The sequence below is a fragment of the Homalodisca vitripennis genome, chromosome 2 (genome assembly GCF_021130785.1).
Source record: "Homalodisca vitripennis isolate AUS2020 chromosome 2, UT_GWSS_2.1, whole genome shotgun sequence".
In the NCBI taxonomy this organism is placed as follows: domain Eukaryota; kingdom Metazoa; phylum Arthropoda; class Insecta; order Hemiptera; family Cicadellidae; genus Homalodisca; species Homalodisca vitripennis.
In genome coordinates this window covers 2,962,209-2,986,068 of record NC_060208.1, presented here as the reverse complement: position 1 = coordinate 2,986,068, position 23,860 = coordinate 2,962,209, and the positions used below count along the sequence as shown (strand labels likewise).

The 23,860-nt window shown below is 34.3% G+C and overlaps 1 protein-coding gene across 1 annotated transcript in view; it reads left to right on the top strand.

The window, feature by feature from the left end:
* The window catches only part of LOC124356049 (SUMO-activating enzyme subunit 2), a 68,835-nt gene that overhangs the window by 8,479 nt on the left and 36,496 nt on the right, over positions 1–23,860 (top strand). Inside the window, exons 3-8 of the mRNA XM_046807207.1 lie at positions 7,211–7,358; positions 10,433–10,572; positions 12,737–12,804; positions 18,576–18,794; positions 21,223–21,338; positions 23,221–23,350. Coding sequence (XP_046663163.1) covers positions 7,211–7,358; positions 10,433–10,572; positions 12,737–12,804; positions 18,576–18,794; positions 21,223–21,338; positions 23,221–23,350 — 821 coding nt within the window. The remainder of the gene's footprint in view (positions 1–7,210; positions 7,359–10,432; positions 10,573–12,736; positions 12,805–18,575; positions 18,795–21,222; positions 21,339–23,220; positions 23,351–23,860) is intronic.

The window sequence follows — 23,860 nt, the reverse complement described above, 5'->3', positions numbered from 1 at the left end:
ATGGTAGGGAGCTGTAGTTTTTGTGTACAACACCATTAGCAGATAAGAAACTGGCGAAATATTGTAGATGTAAATTGGCTTCCATTGTCTGAAACTGAGACCAAAGGAAGGGCCGAATGTAGAAAACATTTTTCTTAGCTCCTTCATACACCATTCTGCTGACGTGTTTTTAGTAGGGATTACTTCAACCCACTTGGTAAAGGCGTCCACAACAATGAAATACCACTGACCTTGTATCGGGCCAGCAAAATCTATGTGTAATCTCTCCCATGGTCCTTGAGGGGTCAGCCATGGATGATTCGGTTCTTTTGCAGGTTGATTTTGTTTTAGTCGACATTGTTTACATGTACGTTACCATTTGCTCAATATCTCTGTCAATACTTTTCCACGTGCAAAAACTTCTAGCAAGGATTTTCATCTTCTCCATGCCTAGATGTCCAACATGTAGTTCATTTAACACTGAGTGTTGTAAAGCTTCTGGAATCATTATCCTGTAGCCCTTGAATATGCAACCATTTTGTAGTGTTAGTTCGTTGTCGTGGAAAACCAAAAGGTTCGACCGTCTCTCCTGTTTCAAGGGCATGTAGTACTGGTTGTAAATATTTTATCTTGAGCAGTTGTTCTGGATATAAGCATACTGTCAATCTGCAATGAATCAAGTTGATTAAGTTGAAAAAGGCTGCAATCGTTCCACAAAGTTTGTAGTGCTATGTTCAGTAGGAAAACGAGACAAAAAAGTCAACGTTGGCATGGTCAGAGGTTCTTCTATATTCAATTGAGTAGTCAAAACCTGATAAAAAGTGTGCATAATTGAACAGTCTTGTAGCAGATATTGTTGGAAGGGTTTTGGTGGGACTGAATATTGACACTAACGGTTTATGGTCAGTTCACTAAAATGAACTTTCGCCCGTAGCAGTAAGGGAAAAATTTCTTGAGTCCCCAGTAAAATACCTGTTGCTTCCTTATCAATTTTGACTGTATTTTTGTTCACATTTGGTCAAAGTGCGTGAGGCAAAAACTAATTGGCCTCTCACTTCCATCGCTGTATCGATGTGAAAGACAGGCTCCAAGGCCCACTGGAGACGCATCGGTTGCAAGCACTAATGGGAGTTTCTGGATTGTAGTGGACAAGTACATTGTTACTGGTTATTTCCGACTTAACCTTCTGAAAGCTTTCTTCACATTTTGAAGTCCACATTAATACGGTTGCCTTTCTTCAGTAAAATTATTGAGTGGGTGGAGGATTGTTGCTAAATCTTTGATGAACTTGTTGTAATAGTTTGCCAGACCGAGAAATGTTCTAAGTTCACTTATGTTTTCCGGTCTTTTGCTGTTCATGATAGACAAGACTTTGTCTTTGGTTTTGTGAAGTCCTTGAGCATCAATGACATGCCCAAAGATATTGGATACTCGTTTGAAAAAACTTGCATTTATCTCGGTTCATCTTTAAAGTTATTGTTTCTTAATCGTTCTAGAACTTTACGTAATCTAGCCAATAATTCTTTAGCTGTTTAATATCGTCAAAGAAACATTGTACACCAGAAAGTCCCTGCAAGGTTTTGTCCATGAATTGTTGCCAGAGAGATGGTGCTACCTTCACCCCAAACATCAAACGATTTACTTTGTACATTACCTTTATGGGTGCTGAGTGTCTGCATGTGTGCACTTTCTTCGTCCATTTTCATGTGGAGGTAAAGCATTAGAAAATATCCAAGGTACAAAATAATTTTCCTCCGTTCATTTGAGAGAAGATTTCTTCAATCCTGGGTAATGGATGGTTTTCGTCTTTGATCACTTTGTTTAAAGTCACTTTATAGTCAGCACAAATCCGTGTTTGACAGTTCGGCTTGACAACAGGTACGATGGGTGTTCCCCAGTCTGAATGATCTACTTTTGTTATGATTCCACATTCTTCTAGTCTCGTAAGTTCATTTTCTACTTTACTTCTTAGGGAAAACGGTACTTGTCTTGGTTTTACAAATATTGGCGTCGCGCCATCAGTTAGTCTAAAATGTCCCAGATATTCAGGTATAACACTAATTTTTTCCATTAAATAAGTCACTAAAATTCACTTAACAAGCTTCCTAGATTTGAAGTCTGACTCGTTGTAAGACTTTTAATCTCACCCCAATCTAATTTAACTTCTCTCAACCAGTCCCTTCCGAATATGGCGTCAACGTTTTGATCAATTAGGTAAAGTTTTCCAACAAACTTCTGAGTCTTGTACGTGCATTTAACAAATGTTACTCCTTTCGGTTTTATGGTTTCTCCTGTATAAGTTCGAAGTTCAATGTTAGTAGAAAATATTTTCTGTGGGATGGCAAGCTTTTTAAACTCGTTATAAGACATTGTACTAAGAGCTGCACCAGTGTCTAATTCCATGGGTAATGTCCTGCCTTCGATGTTGATGTTAACCATAAAATTTGTCATTATTTCTGTCACTAATTACATTAATCTCATATTCATTCTCACTATTCAAGTCACTTTTGTTTTCAGTTTGATGTTGTCCAGGTTTCATTTGTAATTGAGATTTACTTTGCAAAACAAACACTAGCTATGTGTCCAACTTTTTCCACATTTTCGACAAGTTGCATCTATGAATCTGCAGCTATTAGCACGATGGGAGGTGGTGAACCACAACGATAGCATTTTCCTTTGAGCTTTTCAATGGCTGAATTTGTTGAACGTGGACTAAGTAGAGGTTTTGGCCGAGGTGAGACTCTCTTAGATGTGTTTTCTTCATTTGAATGTCTTTGCTGAAACCTGATTTAAATTCAATGTGTTCAGTACGTGTTCGGCTAACAGTCATTTACTTTCTGCTTTGGCAAGCTCTATAGCCGAAAGCTATGTTCACAATGTCCTGATAGGTGTGTTTCTCGCGGTCTTGGAGTAATTTAGTCCGAATATCTATGTCTTTCAATCCACGAATAAACTGTAACTTGAGAAATAAGTCTGCAAACCTGAATTTACCGCAACCACAATTGAAGTTACAGTTAATTGTCATCTTCTTGAGAGCCACCGAGAATTCACTAAACTGATTCATGTTCTTGTTGAGTCCGTGAAATAAATTTATGCTGCCAAGGCCACTGGCTTGGTTGCGGGTCGATAAAATCCTTAAGAAGCTGTACTAACTCGTCGTAATCTTTATCTAACGGGTCGTTGGGAGCACAAATATCGTACAGTTGTTGGTGCAGTTGGGGAGTGAGAGCATGTAGCAATGTGTAAACTTTAGTTTTATCATCAGCTCTTTGATTCTTTAGTTGTAAAAAACACTTCTAATCTTCTCACAAAATTTGAAATGGTTTCATCAGGGTGGTAGGGATTGAAATTTATATTCCCTGAAGTGTAGTTTGAAACCGTACAAACAGCTTCACTTGGAGATGAAGTAGATGTAATGTTTGTGTCTTTGAGATTGTGTACCATTTCTTGTAATTTTGTTGTAAGGTTTAAATACTCATCCTCCACATTACATCTGTATTCTATTTCATGTTCTAAATAGTTTTTCATCTGTCAAACAATCAATGCCATTCTGAACCTGATTGTAACGTTCCCAGTATTCAGTCACAGCCTTGATTTTTATATTTAGTTCGGTTAATGTAGGGTTTACCTTCAGCAAAGTCTTTTGCCCTTTGAAAATTGGCCCTTAGAAGTAAAATGTGGTGTAGTCTATAGATCATGTATCACAGATGAATGAATGGATATATCATAAATACACAACTTGATATGATAGATCACTCATATTAGAAGTAAAATGTGGTGTAGTCTATAGATCATGTATCGCAGATGAATGAATGATATATCGCAAATACACAACTTGATATGATAGAACACTCATGTTAGAAGTAAAATGCTAACTCTTACAATTAATCATGTCATAGTCAAAACACAACTACTAAAACAACTAAAATATTTTGGTTATTCCATTTTGCTCATAGAAAAAAAACTATTTCGATATAATAAATCTATAATGTTTAACCCTTTGAACCCCAGACCAAAATATTGATGGTGGAAAAAACGTACCAAAATCATTTGACCTAAGAACTACCGAGAATCCCCGGAGCAGAAACAGCTGTTTTGCATACTGTTTGTAAAAAATTAATACTTTTGCTATTTTTTATGCTATTGTCTTGTATTACACACCAAAATGTCCAGAATGAAATTGTATACACAGAAAAAGATTAGTCTGAAGTATAAAAAAATGTTTAACAGCATTAACATAATTTTAAAATATATGTATATAGATTTTTAGACAAAAAAATTGATTTTAAGATTTTTTAATTAAAAAATAAGAAATATTTTTACCATGGGCACCCACATTTTATTTTTCTAAATTTAGTTTTGTGTATGTACAAAAAAAAATTATATTGATATCTCTAAAAATAAACTTTTTTTGAATTTTTATATAAAAGTATGCAACTTGTAAAAACGTCTAGGCGTACAACACAAAAATCACTGATATTACCTAAATAAATAAATTAGTAAATAAATAAATAAAAAAATTAGTATTTTAATAAAATACATATAAATATGTATTAATACTCATAAAATAAATATTTTACGATTTCAAATAAATATGTATTAAACGCATATACCATGGCGACGATATTACGTCGCCCGGGGATTCTCGCAACTTCATTGGCGACGATACATCGTCGCCGCGGGGATCTTCGCATATCTTCTCGGCGACGATATTTCGTCGCCTGGGGTTCAAAGGGTTAATGTGTTCAGTAGCCTATATTTTCAAACAAATACTGAAAGAAGTGACAGGTTTTATTTATTAAAGTATATGATTTCCGACTTATAATTCCCTCAAGTCGTAACTTATATACTGAGTAAGATATAACATTGATTAAACATTAATATGTTTTTATCTTCACTTGTTTTTATAGGTTTTAATTACAAAATTGTATTAAATTCCTATTTTAAATGTATATAAATCCTTGTGGAGGGAAACCATTCTTTTCAAATTTGTTCTAATTTCAAAAGTTAATTCTAGGAAATAATTCTGAAGTAAAAAAATTAACACAACCAGTGGCGCACCCAGAAGTCTTCTCTGGAGGGTGACCAGAACACTGGGGAGTCGAGAGTACGGAAACCCCTCCAGCTAGCAGGGGAAATATTTGAAATATTAGGTCCTAAAATCATTTTTTTATAGTACTCCTGAACGAATAAAAAAAGGGGAAGGATCGGGTCAGAGTGTCTGAAGTTTACAGTAAAACTTCTCTACCACTTACCAACAGAAGATTATACAGTACAGGGATAATTGCAATCTTCTGACAAAAATGTAGTTTATATGAAGTGCATTTAACTAAAACAAAATTTAACGATAACATTAACAAACTGTTAAAAATAATTCAGTTTTAATCAAAGCTAAATATGGATAAAAAGTATCCGAGTTTGGAAGTTGACTACAAACTAACTAATAAAGCTACTACAATAACGGGAGTTATATTAAAATTTAGATTATTTATTTATGTGTTTTTACATATAACACTTCATTACTAACAATAAGTACAAGTTTTTATATCTGTAACAATCGATAAGTACCAGGTTTTGACGCTTTACAACCAAACTGCTACTTTTAAAATTCATAACCCGGAAACTTGTAATCTGAACAATTATTTATACCAGATAGATAAAAGAGCACTGTAATTGAGTATGTAATTTTAGAATAGTAAGAAAATATTGTTGTTATTATATTACCACCTTTTATTCTTAACCGGGTGTCTACAAAATCCGGCATTGGTTGTTCTATGAAGCTCTTAGTCATTATCTTGAGCATATAATTGCATAAACCACTATGAAAACGTTTAATTTTTAACACAGATTAAATTCAAACTGAAAGTACCTGGTACATTTACTGATATAGGTACTTTTACGATACTACTTTACACGTTAATCGCTGTTTCTGGTACAGAGTATGCAGACTAGTTTAGCAGTAACAATAACTGGAGTTCTTTGTTTGAAGTTTATTTTTGACGATGAAAGGATTGTGAAGGAAACAGGATTTTTCCGGACATTTGACATTGTTCAGTGAAACAAAAACTCAGTAACACTATGTTTGAGATCTTCAATCTGATCTTTTCTTCAGTAAATAACTAACCTAATATATAATTACAAACTAGGTTAAAATAAACAAATCAAACCAAAGCGTTGTGGCACGCCTAAGTCAGGATTCACAACCACCATGTTGTGTGTCGACTTCACTGACTCTAAAATATGCACTTAATAAAAAACTACACACAACACTAATTATTAAAACTGAACTACAGAATACAGGTCACAATACATCTACATTCGTCTACCAATGACCTACGACTAACCAGAGGCCAGTAGCAAATGGCAATAGTCACAGCAGAAAGAAACAAGATGGTGGAAATAAAAAAGAAGGGGGACAGGAATATAGGCCTTTTTTATTATTATTAGTTCATGATAGTTGAACTTCTTAAAACCATATTGTGACTCCGCATGAACCAATCAAAAACAGTAAGTCAAAGTCAAAGTCAAATCATTTATTGCCACAAACAATACAAGGATTGCACAGGCAGAGGTCAAATTAAAGTAAAATTATCTAAATTACTAAATTTAACATTACATACAGAACCAAAACATAACATACTAAAACTAGTATTTCTTCTCAAGTAAGTAATCCTGGACACTGTAATATTCCTTTTGAATTAAAAATTCTTTCAATTGGCTTTTGAATTTGTTGGGCTCCTTAACATTCTTTAGATACTGTGGTAGAGAATTAAACAATGATATGCAGGAGGAATATGTTTTATTTCTGAAAAAAGTGGTGCTATGGCGAGGTAGGGTTATGTTATTGTTGTGACGGAGTTGGTGTCTGTGAGTATGTGTAATATGAGAAGTAAATAAACCAAAATTCTTGATTAGAAATGTCAGGCTGTTGAGGATGTATATTGATGGAAAAGTGAGTATGCCTTTCTCTCGAGTATGAACCAATAATAATAAAAGGCCCATTCCTTTGGTTCTTTTTCTTTACCATCATCAAGTTTTATGGTGATCGAATAATATTTACTACTTCAAATACTATTTAATATGAAAGTATGTTAATGTGCCACATACGTGGCACGTGCTACTTCAAGGGTTAAATTAATTTTTTATCAATTCTCTTTAATATATAATGTATTTTTTATAAAATATTGTGCTCTAAACCTGTTTATTGAAGTTGTACTGTCTTATTGTCTAGCCCAAAGTATGGAGTGAGCTACTTCCAGCGGTTCAATGTGGTATTGAACGCCTTGGACAACCGGGCAGCTCGTAACCATGTCAACCGGCTGTGTCTGGCAGCTGGAGTGCCACTGATAGAGAGTGGCACAGCCGGCTATGATGGGCAGGTCAGTGCGGTCACACAGTTTTGTCTGTTTTATTACTTACCAGTTCTAAACATAGAATACAATATACCTAACCCTTCCCACGCCGTAGATGGATACATCAGAATGGCAGACTTTGACCAAAACGCCAAATACAGTTATATCCGATATTATAGATTATGTCTCTTAGAGAGTTTTTTTACTTCTTCAAAAAAGGCTTTGTAAATGCCCCGTGCACGCTTGGTGCTTATCGCGGTTGCCAAGGAAGTACTTATAAATGACCTTCACTCGGCGGCAGGGGGACGGGAGCGCCTTTTGTCTAACTCCGACCGCCTGCTCGTCAGTTCTGCATCTACTACAGAGCCATAACCAAACATATCTATGGCGTGTATTACTGCTTTCTTGGATGTCCCGAGTGAGTGTGAGCGTGCGTGTTTACGTATCTCGTTATTATTGCTCATTGTTTGGTAGTATTGTGATTAGTTTCAAATATTTATCTTGTTTTATAGTAAAATGTACTTAAACTTTTCAGTTTAATGAAATTTTACAATTAAATTGAAATTTATTTTAAATAAACAGTTTTGTAAATAAATCTTTATTTTTATCAATAAATATGCTAATTTTAAGTAAAATTCCCTGTTTTATGCTTTTACCTTTTATAATTTAGTTATAATAAAAATTAGCTTTGAATTTAAAGAAACAAAATGTTTTACATGTCTTGGCGTTATAGGAAAGTTAATGGATTTTTTAGTCACGTTCAAAGGGTTAATTTATTAACCGATTATTTTTTATATTTTAATGAAAAAATTTAACTAGTACAATTTTCTTTACAGTATTCAAAAATAACAATTTCTTACTCACATTTGTTACTATTGCCAATACATAACAAACATATAGAGGTTATAGCTCCAAGATTTAACTTTTTAAATAAAAAAATATTTTTAAAACCAGATTTTGTATTAGTTTTGTACAACAAAGTGACAAAAAAGAAACAAACAATTTTTTAAAGCTATATATTTAATTTTTGTACAAGACAACCTTATTCATTTCAAAATACTCTCCATTATACTTTTAATTACATTAGTCCAACCAGTGATTATATTGTTTAAGATCATTTTATATAGCCTATATATTTCAAGTATATGGCTGTGAGTATAAACCCAGTTCTCTGTCTGCCAACACAAATCAGAACAGTTTTACAAATAGTGATGTGCAATCTTTGTGGAAAAAACTTCATATAATAATGGTCTGACCTGTCGGAACAAATTCTGAATTGACTACTCCCTTTATATTAAATTAGCAAACTAGCAATGCAACCACTTCTCTCAACAGAGACGTAAATATCACCTCCCTGCAATTCTCCCAGAGTTTCTAGGAGATAATTGTGACGTGTTGGCCAAGCTCTTCGGATTCCTGAATAATACGTCGCTAATGTCACGAATCTGAGCTAAATTGTATTTTATATTCTATTTATTATTACTGTTATTTAGTACGTAGCCTTTTGTTATATCTTTGTATAGATTTTATTTACTGCTACCGGATTGGCCTCTTTACAGCCATCTTGGTGGCAGGCAAACGTTGTAATGTATCTATAGTCCTTAACTTGTGCTATTAAGTTCCTCCTGTTATCGTTATTGTTATTTGTGTTTTATCGTTTAATGGGTTAGACCACTTTACAGTCTCTCCCAAGTTGTTGATTTAATTGTTACTTATTTATTCCTTCTATGAAATATTTTATTTACCTACTTTTATGTTTTTGTTTAATATGTGTATTGTAAATTGACACCACCAACTATGAGTAGGTATCATTTATGCAAGCGGGCGATGATGACCGAAGTGTTTTTCGCCTACAAAAAAAAAAATCAAACTAGCATTGTCTTAATGTTTGGTCACCAATCTTCAGGAGGAAGGAAATCTGGTCCAGTTCCAAACTGTTCTTTCAAAGCAATACATGTTTCAGTTGGATTTTCTTTTTGATTGTCAGTCAGAACCCATGGCCATGGTATATTTGCCAATAGCCCTTTTCATCCCCAAATCTTCAGTAAAAGTTCTTTAATTTACTCAAAATTTCCATCTAGAACAAGTTTACATCATTATTGATGTACCATTCATTGTTAACATTAGAAAACCCCTTGTATACACTTGAGTTTTTCCCTCAGTGTAATTTTAGTAAGCCGTTTTCAACATTAAAACTGTATCAGCAAGCAAAATTTCACAGCTGCATGTTGTTAATGTAAACTCTTAATTATAAAAAACTAAATAGCATAGCAAAAACAATCACTATAGACAAATATACCAAGTCAGGATGACAACACCGGTAACATTAAACTGACAATAAGCTGCAATATATATGCCTAATAGGAGAATTATATACTACACAAGTCCTGACTCTCACAAGTGTTATTCCAATGTCACTAATATGACAAATATTTTATATAAACAGTTACAAGGCCTATAAACTAAAAAAAAAATTAATCCAGTAACATTGTATTGGTGTAAATAACCTAAAATAGTGGAGCTGACTTAATAATGTTGATTGAAGCCGGGAACATGTTGGCAAAAAAATTTAAAATAACTTAAAGAATTTTAATACGAATATTTTTTTAAATTTTGCAAACGAAAATTGCCAGTGAAGATCAGTGCTGATAGATTTTAAAAATATAAGGAAATACAAAAAGTTCTTAAGATTCTGAAATGTGAAACTTTATTTTCTGTAATAAAATATGTTAAAATAACAGTTAATTTAATAGTGGTAGTGGTGTTAAACTAAATAATTTCACTATCTCAAAGATAATAGATTAGTAGATTCTGTTGACGTATTCCAAAAAATTTCTCTCAAGTAATGATAAATATTGATTTATTTAGAATGTCTCATTTAGACACCTATCATTGAAGTCCCTTTGCCTGGAAAATTATAAGTCAATTTGTTTTGCATACAAAATTTAAGTTTTCAGTTTTGATTACCGATTATTTGACTAAATATTGCAAGTCAGCAATTTTCACTGGGACATCAATACTTTGATTGTTATCTTTTTTGATTTTTCTTATGTCCTCTAAAAGTAAAACTAGAAAGTCTAGATGTGACATTTATAATGCAGGTCGAGTTGATTGTGAAAGGGCGCACCAAGTGTTACGAGTGTGACCCGAAGGCACCGCAGAAGTCCTTCCCGGGCTGTACGATCAGAAACACTCCTTCAATACCCATTCACTGTATTGTGTGGTCCAAACATCTGTTCAAGTAAGTTATGTCAATATCATTGTGTTTCATATTATAATTTTGCTGGTAAGATTATTTAGTGACTAATGATTGTTTGAAGTGATTATTTATTATGGCATAGTATTATAGCATTATGACACTTTATGGACAATGAAAGTTTTGAAAAAGAAGCCAATAATCTTTAGTTTAATAAATGAATGAAGTGTATTTAAGGACCATACATTTCTTTGTTCACCAAGTTAGTCAAAAGTGAGTGATAAATGTTAACCTACTTTGTAAAATAACACTGCAAAACATTTTTTAACTGCAACTGAAAATTAATTACTAATAATAAGTTTTCCTCCATGGGAAGGAAAGGGCTAAGCATTTGTAATAGACAATCCTTATAGTCATATTGTAGTAATGAAATGCTCAAATTTGAGTTGTTTTTTACTAAAAAATATAAAAGAAAGTACAATCCAACTTAGGATTCAATACCTTTAAATAATTTGTTATGAATGGTTAAAATTTCTAGTTAAGGATAAGGAGACTTTTCAAAGCAGTTAAATTTGTACGTTCCTAAAGTTATGATGTTTTGAAGATATGTTTGATTATTCTGGTTATGTTATCCATAGATACGTCTTTAGAAATAGGAAGTGCTAGTAAACAAGTAGGCTTACATGGACAATATGAGTGAACCTTTCTGGTTGGATACCCTGTGAAGAGTAAATTATTTGTTAATTCATTCTTACCTCAACGTGTTTATGTGTGGACGTTTCTGACGTTTCTAGTTGGATGCCCTGTGTAGAATAAATTTTTTGTTAATTCTAACCTCAACTGGTTTATGTTTGGACATGTCCTTTCTGGTTGGATACCCTGTGTAGAGTAAATTTGTTATTTCTTACCTCAACTTGTTTATGTTTGGAGATGAGATTTCAGGTTGGATACTCTGTGTAAAGTAAATTTTTTGTTAATTCTTACCTCAACTTTTTTATGTTTGGCCATGTCCTTTCTGGTTGGATACCCTGTGTAGAGTTAATTTTTTGTTAATTCTTACCTCTGCTTGTTTATGTGTAGACATAACGTTTCTAGTTGGATACCCTGTGTAGAGTAAATTTTTTGTTAATTCTTACCTCAACTTGTTTATGTGTGGACATAACATTTCTGGTTGGATGCCCTGTGTAGAGTTAATTATTTGTTATTTAATTATTACCTTAACTTGTTTATATGTGGGTTAATTAATTCGTTCCTCAACTTGTTTATGTGTGGACATAACCTTTGTGGTTGGATACCCCGTGTAGAGTTAATTCTTTGTAATTCTTACCTCAACTTATTTATGTTTGGACTTGACCTTTCTGGTTGGATGCCCTGTGTAGAGTTAATTATTTGTTATTTAATTATTACCTTAACTTGTTTATATGTGGGTTAATTAATTCGTACCTCAGCTTGTTTATGTGTGGACATAACCTTTGTGGTTGGATACCCCGTGTAGAGTTAATTCTTACCTCAACTTGTTTATGTGTGGACATAACCTTTGTGGTTGGATACCCCGTGTAGAGTTAATTCTTACCTCAACTTGTTTATGTGTGGACATAACCTTTGTGGTTGGATACCCCGTGTAGAGTTAATTCTTACCTCAACTTGTTTATGTGTGGACATAACCTTTGTGGTTGGATACCCCGTGTAGAGTTAATTCTTACCTCAACTTGTTTATGTGTGGACATAACCTTTGTGGTTGGATACCCCGTGTAGAGTTAATTCTTACCTCAACTTGTTTATGTGTGGACATAACCTTTGTGGTTGGATACCCCGTGTAGAGTTAATTCTTACCTCAACTTGTTTATGTGTGGACATGACCTTTCTGGTTGGAGACCCAGTGTAGATTAAATTATTCGTTACTTACCTCAACTTGTGGTAATATTATTTTTACATTTTCAATAAGAGTCATGCCAAGTGGAACTCGTCAAGTTTTCATTTCGTGTCAGGACCAAAAGTGATACATGTTTTTTTGCTCAAATTCCTGTAACAATATTTGTACTTTCTGCCCCCTCAGGATTAGCAAGATTTTTCTTCTGTGTGTTGAATTCCTCCTCTTGACTGCAATACATCCAGTCCTACAAATAATTAAAAACCGTGTGATGCTTTCAGCTATAAGATTGTGTTGGTCGAGTGCTATTATACACTTTCCCCTTGTTCTTATTTTCAGTCAGCTGTTTGGAGAAGAAGATCCAGATGAGGATGTCTCCCCGGACACTGCGGATCCAGAAGCAGCAGGTGAGCTAGTTGAATAATTGTTACATAAATTATGAGTATAGCTTCAAGGAGATTATAAAAACAGATTGTCAACGAGGTGAGGTGATATCCATATAAAAATGCGATGGAATGGGCACATTTTTCTTAATCGTACAAAATTAATACTGTCATGTGTGAACAATTCTGAAATTGATTTTGTTATATAAATTCTCTCAGTGAATATTCAATGTCCATATTTAAATTTTCACTATCTCAACGGTTTCCTTGATTAATGCCATCAATTGGTTATCAACTACAAGTATACTATACAAATTGAAAACCCACTATCTAAGAAAGCTTAAAAACAATCATTAGCTTTAATTTTGTAATGTAAATGAATAAATCAGAATCTTTGGTGCAGTTAAACACAGTTCACAGTGTAATAGATATAGTCATTTTTTACTAAAATTAAACATAATAAAACTATTATGCTACCCTACATTAGTCATACTAAATTGTCAAAATTCTCTTTAAACTCCTTAACTGATTAGTATGCTTTAGGGTTTTAAAACTTTTCTATAGTTGTCTTAAATGTCTTATAGGGCATATTTCTTTATGGTACTAACAACCTATTAAAAAGTCTTATACCTTATGCTAGTTTTAGATTTCTCTAGCCTAACATTTTTCTTTATTTTTTGTATTATGGTTATATACATAGATTTTAAAGTTAATTTGTTAAAATGGTCTTTGAAATACAATGAAATATACTGAATAAATATACAAGGTAAAGTTAAAATACTAAAATTAGTGAAGTAATCTTTGTAGGAATCTCCATTACTAACACCAGCAGTAACTCTTTAACTACTTTCTTCTGCCACAAAAACATTTTTAGCTACAATCGAGTTACCTCATAGGGTTACACCATACAATAAATGAAAATGAAAAAAGCGTAATATAGGCATTTAGAATTAAATATTGTTAGTTGATCTAGACTTCAACTTCCGCATCAAAAATAAAACTCTGGCAAGTCTAGTACATAACTGATTTGTATGCTCAACCCAGGCAAAAACTCACTTTATTTCCCGACATAGTCTCCTTGCAAGGCTATACACTTGGTCCAACGAGTTTCCAATTTTTTCAACCCATTAGCAAAGTAGGCCTTGTTAAATTGTGCAAAATAGTCTGTCACAGCTGCAGACACTTCCTTATTCGGTGAAAATTTCTTCCCACCAAGCCAAATTTTCAAGTTTGGGAATAAGGAGAAGTCATTCGAAGCCAAGACTGGTGAATAGGGTGGGTGAGGAATCAATTCGAATCACAAGTCGAAGTTGCCATTGCGATAGTTTAGTGTGGGCTGGAGCATTATCCTGGTGAAACAGCACCTTCTTCCCTGCCATTCTTTGACTTCTTAATAATGAGTCCTTGTTTCAAACGATCCATCAGAACAGCATTATAGGGCCCAGTTATGGATCTGCCTTTTTTCAAATAATCTATCATGATTATACCATGGGAATCCTCAAAGACAGTGACCATCACCTTTCCAGCTGACAAAAGTGTGAGATTCTAAGTAGAAATGTTCTTTCTTTTCCGTTTTTGGTCCAAAACGAGAAGGCGCAGCACCCATCTCTACCACCACTCTATTAACCCTACATCGGGCGCTAAACGGAGTTTTCCTCCGTGTATTTTTTATTATTAAAAATAGTACTACTTTTCTGATGTCGGCAGTCGTTTCCGCAATGTACTTCACGAGCATCTTTCGGGGAAGCAAAACAATAGCCTCCCGCTTATCTTTGTCAAAATCTGTCAGTATGAGGTCTACTTCCGTGCGAGACTGGATGATTCCTCCGTGAGCGCCCGATGTTGTGTTTGTAGTGCTTGGACGAAATCTCCGTGAGTGCCTTATTGTGTTTAGTTTTTATGGAGTAATAATTCGTGTGCGCCTAAATGTGTGAACTGTGATGGTTTCTTTTTAAGTTTTACAATATATTTTATTTGAATTTTGTGAAATGGAGAATGAAGACGAGAGACTTGTCAGTACAGTACCAGTGTGCTAGGGAACATTTCAGTACTGTTTATGGAGTGAACACTGTCGTTATAAGAACCAGAAGGAAAATGTTTTGAAACTCTGTGCAGTGTGTAAAAAAATTTTTAGTAAAGAATAAATTTTGATTTCAGAGTAATAATTGACATTACAATTGTATAATATCTCAAGAATTGAAGTAAGTTGTTTTTGTAAGAAGTTAAAAACTAAGTTAATTTCCATATATTATTACAGTAAGTTAAACATTTTTGCAATTAATTGTATTATTCCTTAAAATTAATTATGTTGTTATTATACAATAACATTTTTTAAGATTTTGAATTTCTTATTTGGAAAATTCATTACATAAGAGAGTAATTTTTATTTAATTTCTAAAAATGAATATATTACATTGTAATTAAATCAGTATGAATATATAAACAAATAAAAACAGTTTAAACGACTATGATATCCATTATTCGCTAACCTGGAGGAAACCTCCGTGAGCGCCTGATGGTGTTTCTAATTTTAAGCACCTGATGGAGGGTTAAACAGATAAGCCAGAGGAACCTGAAGTACATCAATTAAAAACTTAATAGTTGGATATGCTGTAAATATCTTCACACAGAATGACTGAACTGTAAAACAAACTTAAAAAGCTCATGTGGGGATATGTGAGTTCAATGGGAAGAAAAGACACCTACATAACTTAAATTAGGTTTGATTTAATTAAAAACATTATTTACATCACTTGTGTCTACATTTAGTTATTACTACCTATATTTATAAAATATTTATTTAGTGTTTCTGATGACAGAGGAACTTCTTTAGGGAGGTTTACTTTTGCGACCACATTCACAGTTTATGATACCATTTGTTACATTGTTATTAGCCTCCATGATACATTTTTCATTGGCTTGAAATTGAGCTAATTGTTTTTGCTTTTTATAATAAGTTTATAGTTTATTATACTTTAGTTTATATGTTTTGTCTTTTTTAGATTTATCATAAAGCAGTAGAACTAAACTTCTTACATGACCAAGGAAAGGGTTAACCACTTATATACATGTTCATCATTATGGTTTCTAGATTTAGTTAATATTGGACAAAACTTGTTAAAATTATCAGTAGCCTACAAGAGAAGGTTTCATTCACACAATTATTATTGTCCAACACAGAAGTATACTCAGCTGTCAGGATCAATCCTCCATGATCCGGGAGAAGGGATTTGACTGCTTCAGCAGATGTACATATGTTAGTATAACTTCATACTTTATCAATGCAAGTAGACCCTCTTGTAGGCTTGCCATTTAAAGAAACACAGTCAATTGATCTCATAGAGTTAAAAAAGGCGTAAACTTTGTCCCACAGCACTTCTGGTAACCTGGATAACGATTTCACTACAGAGGAGTCTTGAAGTTCACTAGGCCTATTACTCCTGCATGAGAAACAGAATTGATTTACAAAAAATTCCAACTGGCCAGAAATCTGGGTTGTAAACTTTGTCCTACAGCGCCTCTGGTAACCTGGATAACGATTTCACTACAGAGGAGTCTTGAAGTTCACTAGGCCTATTACTCCTGCGTGAGAAACAGAATTGATTTACAAAAAATTCCAACTGGCCAGAAATCTGGGTTGTAAACTTTGTCCTACAGCGCCTCTGGTAACCTGGATAATGATTTCACTACAGAGGAGTCTTGAAGTTCACTAGGCCTATTACTCCTGCGTGAGAAACAGAATTGATTTACAAAAAATTCCAACTGGCCAGAAATCTGGGTTGTAAACTTTGTCCTACAGCGCCTCTGGTAACCTGGATAACGATTTCACTACAGAGGAGTCTTGAAGTTCACTAGGCCTATTACTCCTGCGTGAGAAACAGAATTGATTTACAAAAAATTCCAACTGGCCAGAAATCTGGGTTGTAAACTTTGTCCTACAGCGCCTCTGGTAACCTGGATAATGATTTCACTACAGAGGAGTCTTGAAGTTCACTAGGCCTATTACTCCTGCGTGAGAAACAGAATTGATTTACAAAAAATTCCAACTGGCCAGAAAATCTGGGTTGTAAACTTTGTCCTACAGTGCCTCTGGTAACCTGGATAACGATTTCACTACAGAGGAGTCTTGAAGTTCACTAGGCCTATTACTCCTGCGTGAGAAACAGAATTGATTTACAAAAAATGCCAACTGGCCAAAAATCTGGATTGTAAACTTTGTCCTACAGTGCCTCTGGTAACCTGGATAACGATTTCACTACAGAGGAGTCTTGAAGTTCACTAGGCCTATTACTCCTGCGTGAGAAACAGAATTGATTTACAAAAAATGCCAACTGGCCAAAAATCTGGATTGTAAACTTTGTCCTACAGTGCCTCTGGTAACCTGGATAACGATTTCACTACAGAGGAGTCTTGAAGTTCACTAGGCCTATTACTCCTGCGTGAGAAACAGAATTGATTTACAAAAAATGCCAACTGGCCAGAAATCTGGATTGTAAACTTTGTCCTACAGCGCCTCTGGTAACCTGGATAACGATTTCACTACAGAGGAGTCTTGAAGTTCACTAGGCCTATTACTCCTGCGTGAGAAACAGAATTGATTTACAAAAAATGCCAACTGGCCAGAAATCTGGATTGTAAACTTTGTCCTACAGCGCCTCTGGTAACCTGGAGTAACGTTCTGTAATTAATAGCTGGTTAAAAGGAAAAGCATTTTATTGTGTCAATGAATACTTTGCCTGTGATACTAGTGATATAAGTTTTTAGACACATTTCATTCTTTTGTTGCTTTTATTCTCTTGTTATTGTTATTTGTTGTTATTTGTAATGTTCTTGTTGTTAATTATTTATTAATTTATTATCCTTGTTAAATCTTCTAATTTGTTAATATTTTAAACTTTAGAGTGGTTGTACAAAATAACTGTAATTATTACTGATGAGTATTTTGACGAAGTCAATTGCATATGTGTACTGTGTTTAAAGACTAATAAAGATCTTGATTCTTGATTAACATTTGTTAGGTTCCTCTTAAGTTTCCTAGCATATAAACGTTTATCTTTGATCTTGGTCATCACAATATCACCAATAGCTTCTGCTTGGTTTGTCAATATTCCAGCTAACCTCATATTCTCGTCTCGGAGTAAAGTTAACTGCTTCCTCATTTCACTTTGGTTTGATGACAACACGCATCTCTTTCGATTTTGATGTCAGTAGATTTATTACACTCAAGTGATCTGAAAATGCTGGTACACGTTTTACAACTACAATTTGATTTTTCATCACATGGCACACTCAAAATGAAACTATATATCGAGTTTATTCTTGCATTGAATACCTCCAGTTTTATTATTTAATACTTTAGAACAGTAGTATCTTACTTTATCACGTAGAGACTTACTAGTAGGCACCATCTTGTCAATCTGTGTTATATATTGAATTTATATACAAAATAATTAAGATTCTAATGACACAGAATTTATAAGCACATTGTTATTGTGAGTAGTGATAATAAAGATGTTTTATTTTTAAACAAATGTAACAGAGTTTACCCATCATATAAAATTATGACTTAAAACATATTATTTTAAGATCCGTAGTTTGATTTCTTCTTCAAGTGAATGAAAGAAGGTAAAACAAAGCAACTAGATTAAATAAATTCACCATTGGGATTAGTTTTCCAAATTCCTTTAATTTGATTTAGACTTCATACTGTAGAATCTTCATCTGATCTATTTTATATCAACTCTCACTATTTGTGTTTTTGTCAGTGGAAAACTGATTGTTAGATATGACTACAGGTGAAGCCGGTGAAGATGCATTGACGGCGAAAGCGACAGATGAAGGTAACGTGGAACGTGTGTCTACGAGAGGTTGGGCTCAGAGTTGTCAGTACGATCCGGAGAAACTGTTCACAAAGCTGTTCCATGATGATATAAAATACCTGCTCAGTATGGACAACCTGTGGAAGAGCCGACGTCCACCAACCCCTCTCGACTGGAAAAACCTTCCAGATGCAGGTAACAAGAGTTGACTACTTTAGTTGTAGCGTTTTGTTTAAGGAGAGAGATGCACTTTTCAGATCAGTTGTATTTACATTGGGAATTTACCAGTTACCTGCGAACCAATCACCTTTTAACCCTGTGACTGGTGGGTTTTTTCTCAGTAAGAGTGTCCTAAAAAGTCAGTTTTAAACATTTTAGAGTTTGTTTTTTTTTTTTTTTTTTGTAATTTGTGTTTACTGCAGTAGATGTGTGATGAAAAACAACTCAATTAAATGTTTTTGAAGTTTTTTTTGTATTTATACAGAAAATAATCTAATTAGGCACAAAAGTTATGATATTTACAAAATATGAGAACAAATCAAAATATTCAGCATTTTCTCATAAACATACTAAGGTACATGTTAGTAACTGTACACAAGTCTCCTCAGAAATCTTTGATGGTATGGAAGGCACAGAAGCAGTCGGGCACACAAAGTGAAACGTCACTATCCCCGCACATGGTGTCACGGCACCGGTCTATCTGCACACGTAACATGCTCTCTTAGGCTTGTACTTCTTATCTGCAGCAGGGATGATGGTGGGAAAATGCCTAGCAGTAAGTCTCAGAGGAGCATCTTAGCAAAAAATTCATTTAAGTTTTTCTTGCACCAATTTACGTAATCAATAATTACACAAACAGCCACATTAATTTACCCACGGTAAACAACAAAACGTTTACAATCAAGGCCGTAATGGAACAACCGGTAATGGAAAAGTAGAATAGAATAAACTTTATTTCTCATAAATATGCACACATTCCAACATATTCAATACAAATATACAACAAATATAAATGCAAACCACATACATAGCAAAATAATCTTGTGCATAGCACGCGATTACATAGTATATCAGTACTGGCTGACCTTCACATATTAACATTCATGCCACACATACATACATACATATACCGAGAAACAAAGTATTGGCCTCCAAGGCAGAGCCTGTTTCGAGGCATTTACATAATTCATGTAATTGTGTAGTGAAGATACAATCTGTATTCACTACACAAACAGAAATAGAATCAGCTGATTACTCGGAACAACTGATTGAATATCGTTATATGGTCTGAATACCACCAATTGGGTCTGAAAGAAATGAAAGAGCAACTGTGATGTACTGGGAAAACAAAAACTACTTGAAACTGTTTCTCCTTTATTCCGCTAGATCGCATTCGTAGTCAAGCGAGAGATGTTTCATCACGAAACATTATTATGAAAACTGTTTAGCGTCATAGCGTTCCCCATGGCTATCGGGATTTCTATAGGAGGAACGTAGGGCGCTCCCGAATCCATTGCAGGATTACTAGTCAAAGGGTTAAACAACCTATTTAATAGTTTTGAAATTTTCAACACATTTAAAATTTATGAATAACCAGATGTCGTTCCAGTTTTGTTTTGGCTATATGGCACTTAAAATGTGTTTCTTCAAACAAATATATTAAAACTATAAGTTATCGATAATTTTTTTTTTTCATTTCAACAAATTTAAAAACTTGTATATTTTGAGCATTGTTACTTAAAAATACTAATACATATTTAGGGTGGCCACCCGACTGATGTAATCAAGATATAATTTGTCAACTCCTTGAGTCAGGAGTTGGTTAATCCCAAACATTTTATTTTACGTGACGTGATTCATGAAACTGTGAAAGATGAAGATCAACGACGAGTGGGTGGTTACTAACAGTGTGTGTGATCGACAATGCGTTCGCGAGCCCCACCTGGCGCTGGTTATCTCCATTGGTGTATTGGAGTTTACTCCAAAAAAAATAAATAAAAGACCACTCAGCCAACCAAACGGCGAACCAAGTACCTGTCACGTAACAGAGCTCACTAAGGTCACTTGTCCTGCGGTCAGATAGACAAGACAGAATAGAAACTGTGTCAGTCTACTAAGAGATAAATTCCATGGCTGGACATCCCTTGTGGACATCTATGTAGAAATGAAGTTTCATGTAAAATATAAAGCTTGTAGAAATGTTTTGTCACATGAGTAGTGAGGTAGGGAGGCTACTGCAGCTGAAGGGTGCATTCAAGTCAGATCTTGTCTTCATCTCATATGATTGTACTCAACTTGTTTACAAATTTATTCATTTTGCTATCTTCTTGTTGCCATCATGGTTACCCATGGCCAGTTAAACGATTTGTTAATGTTCAGCCAAATTTCCTAGAGTGACATGCACCATAATCAAACTCAATGTTGCTAATATATAAATGAAACTTCATGCAAAATTTCAAGTCTGTAGTTCAGTTCATACTGAGATGAGATATAGTATGGACAGACAGACGTACAGAAATGAAATTTTTCCAGCTCCTCGAACGATAGGCTTTGTTATCGCTCAGCAAATTAGACTATAAGAACCTGTTCCAACAGTTATCTGATGCGATGTTTGTTTCTGTAGTGGAAGGCAGCAGTCGTGAGCCCCAGGATCAGTTGAAGGATCAACGCTGCTGGAGCATCGCAGAATGTGCCAGTGTCTTCAGCGAGAGTTGCAAGGGCTTATGGCAGCAGTTTCAGGTGTGAAACTCACTTTTAGTGATTTCTCTGGTAACACTCTCATGATAATGTGTTGTGTCCGAGATCAAATAACCATTCCTACATCAGTCATTAACCCTTTTAAGGCCAAGCAAATAAAAATAAATGTTATTAAAAAGCCAAGGATCAATGCATGATGGCAATGCTCAGAGCCAGCCGATATATGAGAAAATTGATGCTCTAAGGCCAGCTTCAATTTGCTACTTTTACATGCATTTACAAAACCCATTGTAACTCAGGCACAACATGCTCTAACTTAGTAATGTTTGCTATTATTTTTAAGCTGATAGACTAAGCAATATTTCTAGTATAAAATTATACTTGACCATGTAATTATATGCTGTGAAATTTTTTTTAAGTTTAGATTTTTTTTATTTTATATTTATTTATTAAGTTTGGACTAAAATAAGTAGGATACAATCAGAATCATGTTTAGGTATTTTTATTACTAAATTTCGATGTTATACTCTATTTTGTGTAATTAGTAAAAATTTTAAGGGATTTGGACAATAAATAAGGATTTTATGTCACTTTAAAAATAATTTGTCCGAACAAATTTTACATGTTCGGCGACATACTTGAATACAGTTAATCACATTTATACAACTGATAAAAAACACTAGAAAACACACACCCATGCATATATAAAACATGTTCAAGCTGATATACTGAGCAATATTTATAGTATAAAATTATACTTGACCATATAAATTTATAATGTTATTTTTTTAAATTTATAATTCTTTTATTTAATTTTTGTAAGTTTAGACTGAAATAAGTAAGATAAAAATCATGTTTAGGTAATTTTATTACTAAACTTTGATTTTATACAATTACTATAAATTAACACAATAAATAAAACTAAAAAACATCGGTATTTATTGTGTTATAAATTTATGTCATAATTTGCTAATTAATAAAAGTCAGTGAAAACAAATTGGGTAGTAGAGTGAAACGCCACCTACCGCATCAGAATACGACGATCCAGTCAGAAATGGTAGCGCATAATGTACTTCACAATGTGTACCTAAAACAACCCGCCATTTCTGATTGGATAAACCTTTTGAGATGCGGTTTGCGGCATTCAACTCTACTAAGTGAGCTCTTTCAAATGAGGTATCACTCGACCCATGCTTCAATTTAAGATTTCCATGTTTTCCTCTGTGGGCCGTCCCCCCATGGTTGGCATGTCATGGTAATAGCAAGGAAAAATAGTTTACATAGCCATATGACACTGTGCAAAGTTTATAGATGTTATCTCCTATGGTTTTTAAAATATTAAGCCGTACCCATACTTTTCAAACACCCTGTATAGAACATATTTTAATGACACTTACCGTAATAACTGTGATTGTGTGGCCCATTAAAAAATGCGTTCATCCGCATGCAGCAGTTATTATTAATAAATTAAGGAGAGAATTAACTGAAAGTAATAAACCAAGTCTTAAGTAATAAACTAAAAAATGTTTGAAAAAATTAATATGTATATGGCAAAAATTGCGAAATGACATAAAACTCGAGTATTATAATCTGACAGAAACCAAATTTTGAATTGATGGATATTTATAAACTGGTACAGTTATGTCAACAATTTAACAGCTCTGAACAGTTAAACCATTCAGTCATCGGCAGTTCACTGTTCAGCTCAGAATACACTCAAATAGCAAAGTTACAAATCATAATGGTAGTGGTCACTCACTGAGCAAAATTCTGAGCGACTTCTCGTTGCTTTTTCAACATGTCTTGGAAGCTAATTTACAGTGAAATCAATAAGGTTTGAGAAATGACCACATGTAATCAATCCTGTTTAATACTTGGTAGTATGTTCCTTGACCGAGTGTTGCTATTTTATTTTCATTCCCAGACTCTGAAAGAAGGCGACCATTTGGTGTGGGATAAGGACGATCGCCACGCCATGGACTTTGTTGCGGCGTGCGCTAACATCAGATCTTACATCTTTGGCATTCCACAGAAGAGCAGATTCGATGTCAAGTGTAAGTACTTCTGTACAAACTTGACTAAGCCTCATCCTCCGATTGTGTTACTTACAGCTCTCGCCCATCCGGCTGCAGTGTATCCCACTGTAATACCGACCTTAGCCTCGGGTGCAATGTGTCAAGTGTAAGTACTTCTGTACAAACTTGACTAAGCCTCATCCTCCGATTGTGTTACTTACAGCTCTCGCCCATCCGGCTGCAGTGTATCCCATTGTAATACTGACCTTAGCCTCGGGTGCAATGTGTCAAGTGTAAGTACTTCTGTACAAACTTGACTAAGCCTCATCCTCCGATTGTGTTACTTACAGCTCTCGCCCATCCGGCTGCAGTGTATCCCACTGTAATACTGACCTTAGCCTCGGGTGCAATGTGTCAAGTGTAAGTACTTCTGTACAAACTTGACTAAGCCTCATCCTCCGATTGTGTTACTTACAGCTCTCGCCCATCCGGCTGCAGTGTATCCCATTGTAATACTGACCTTAGCCTCGGGTGCAATGTGTCAAGTGT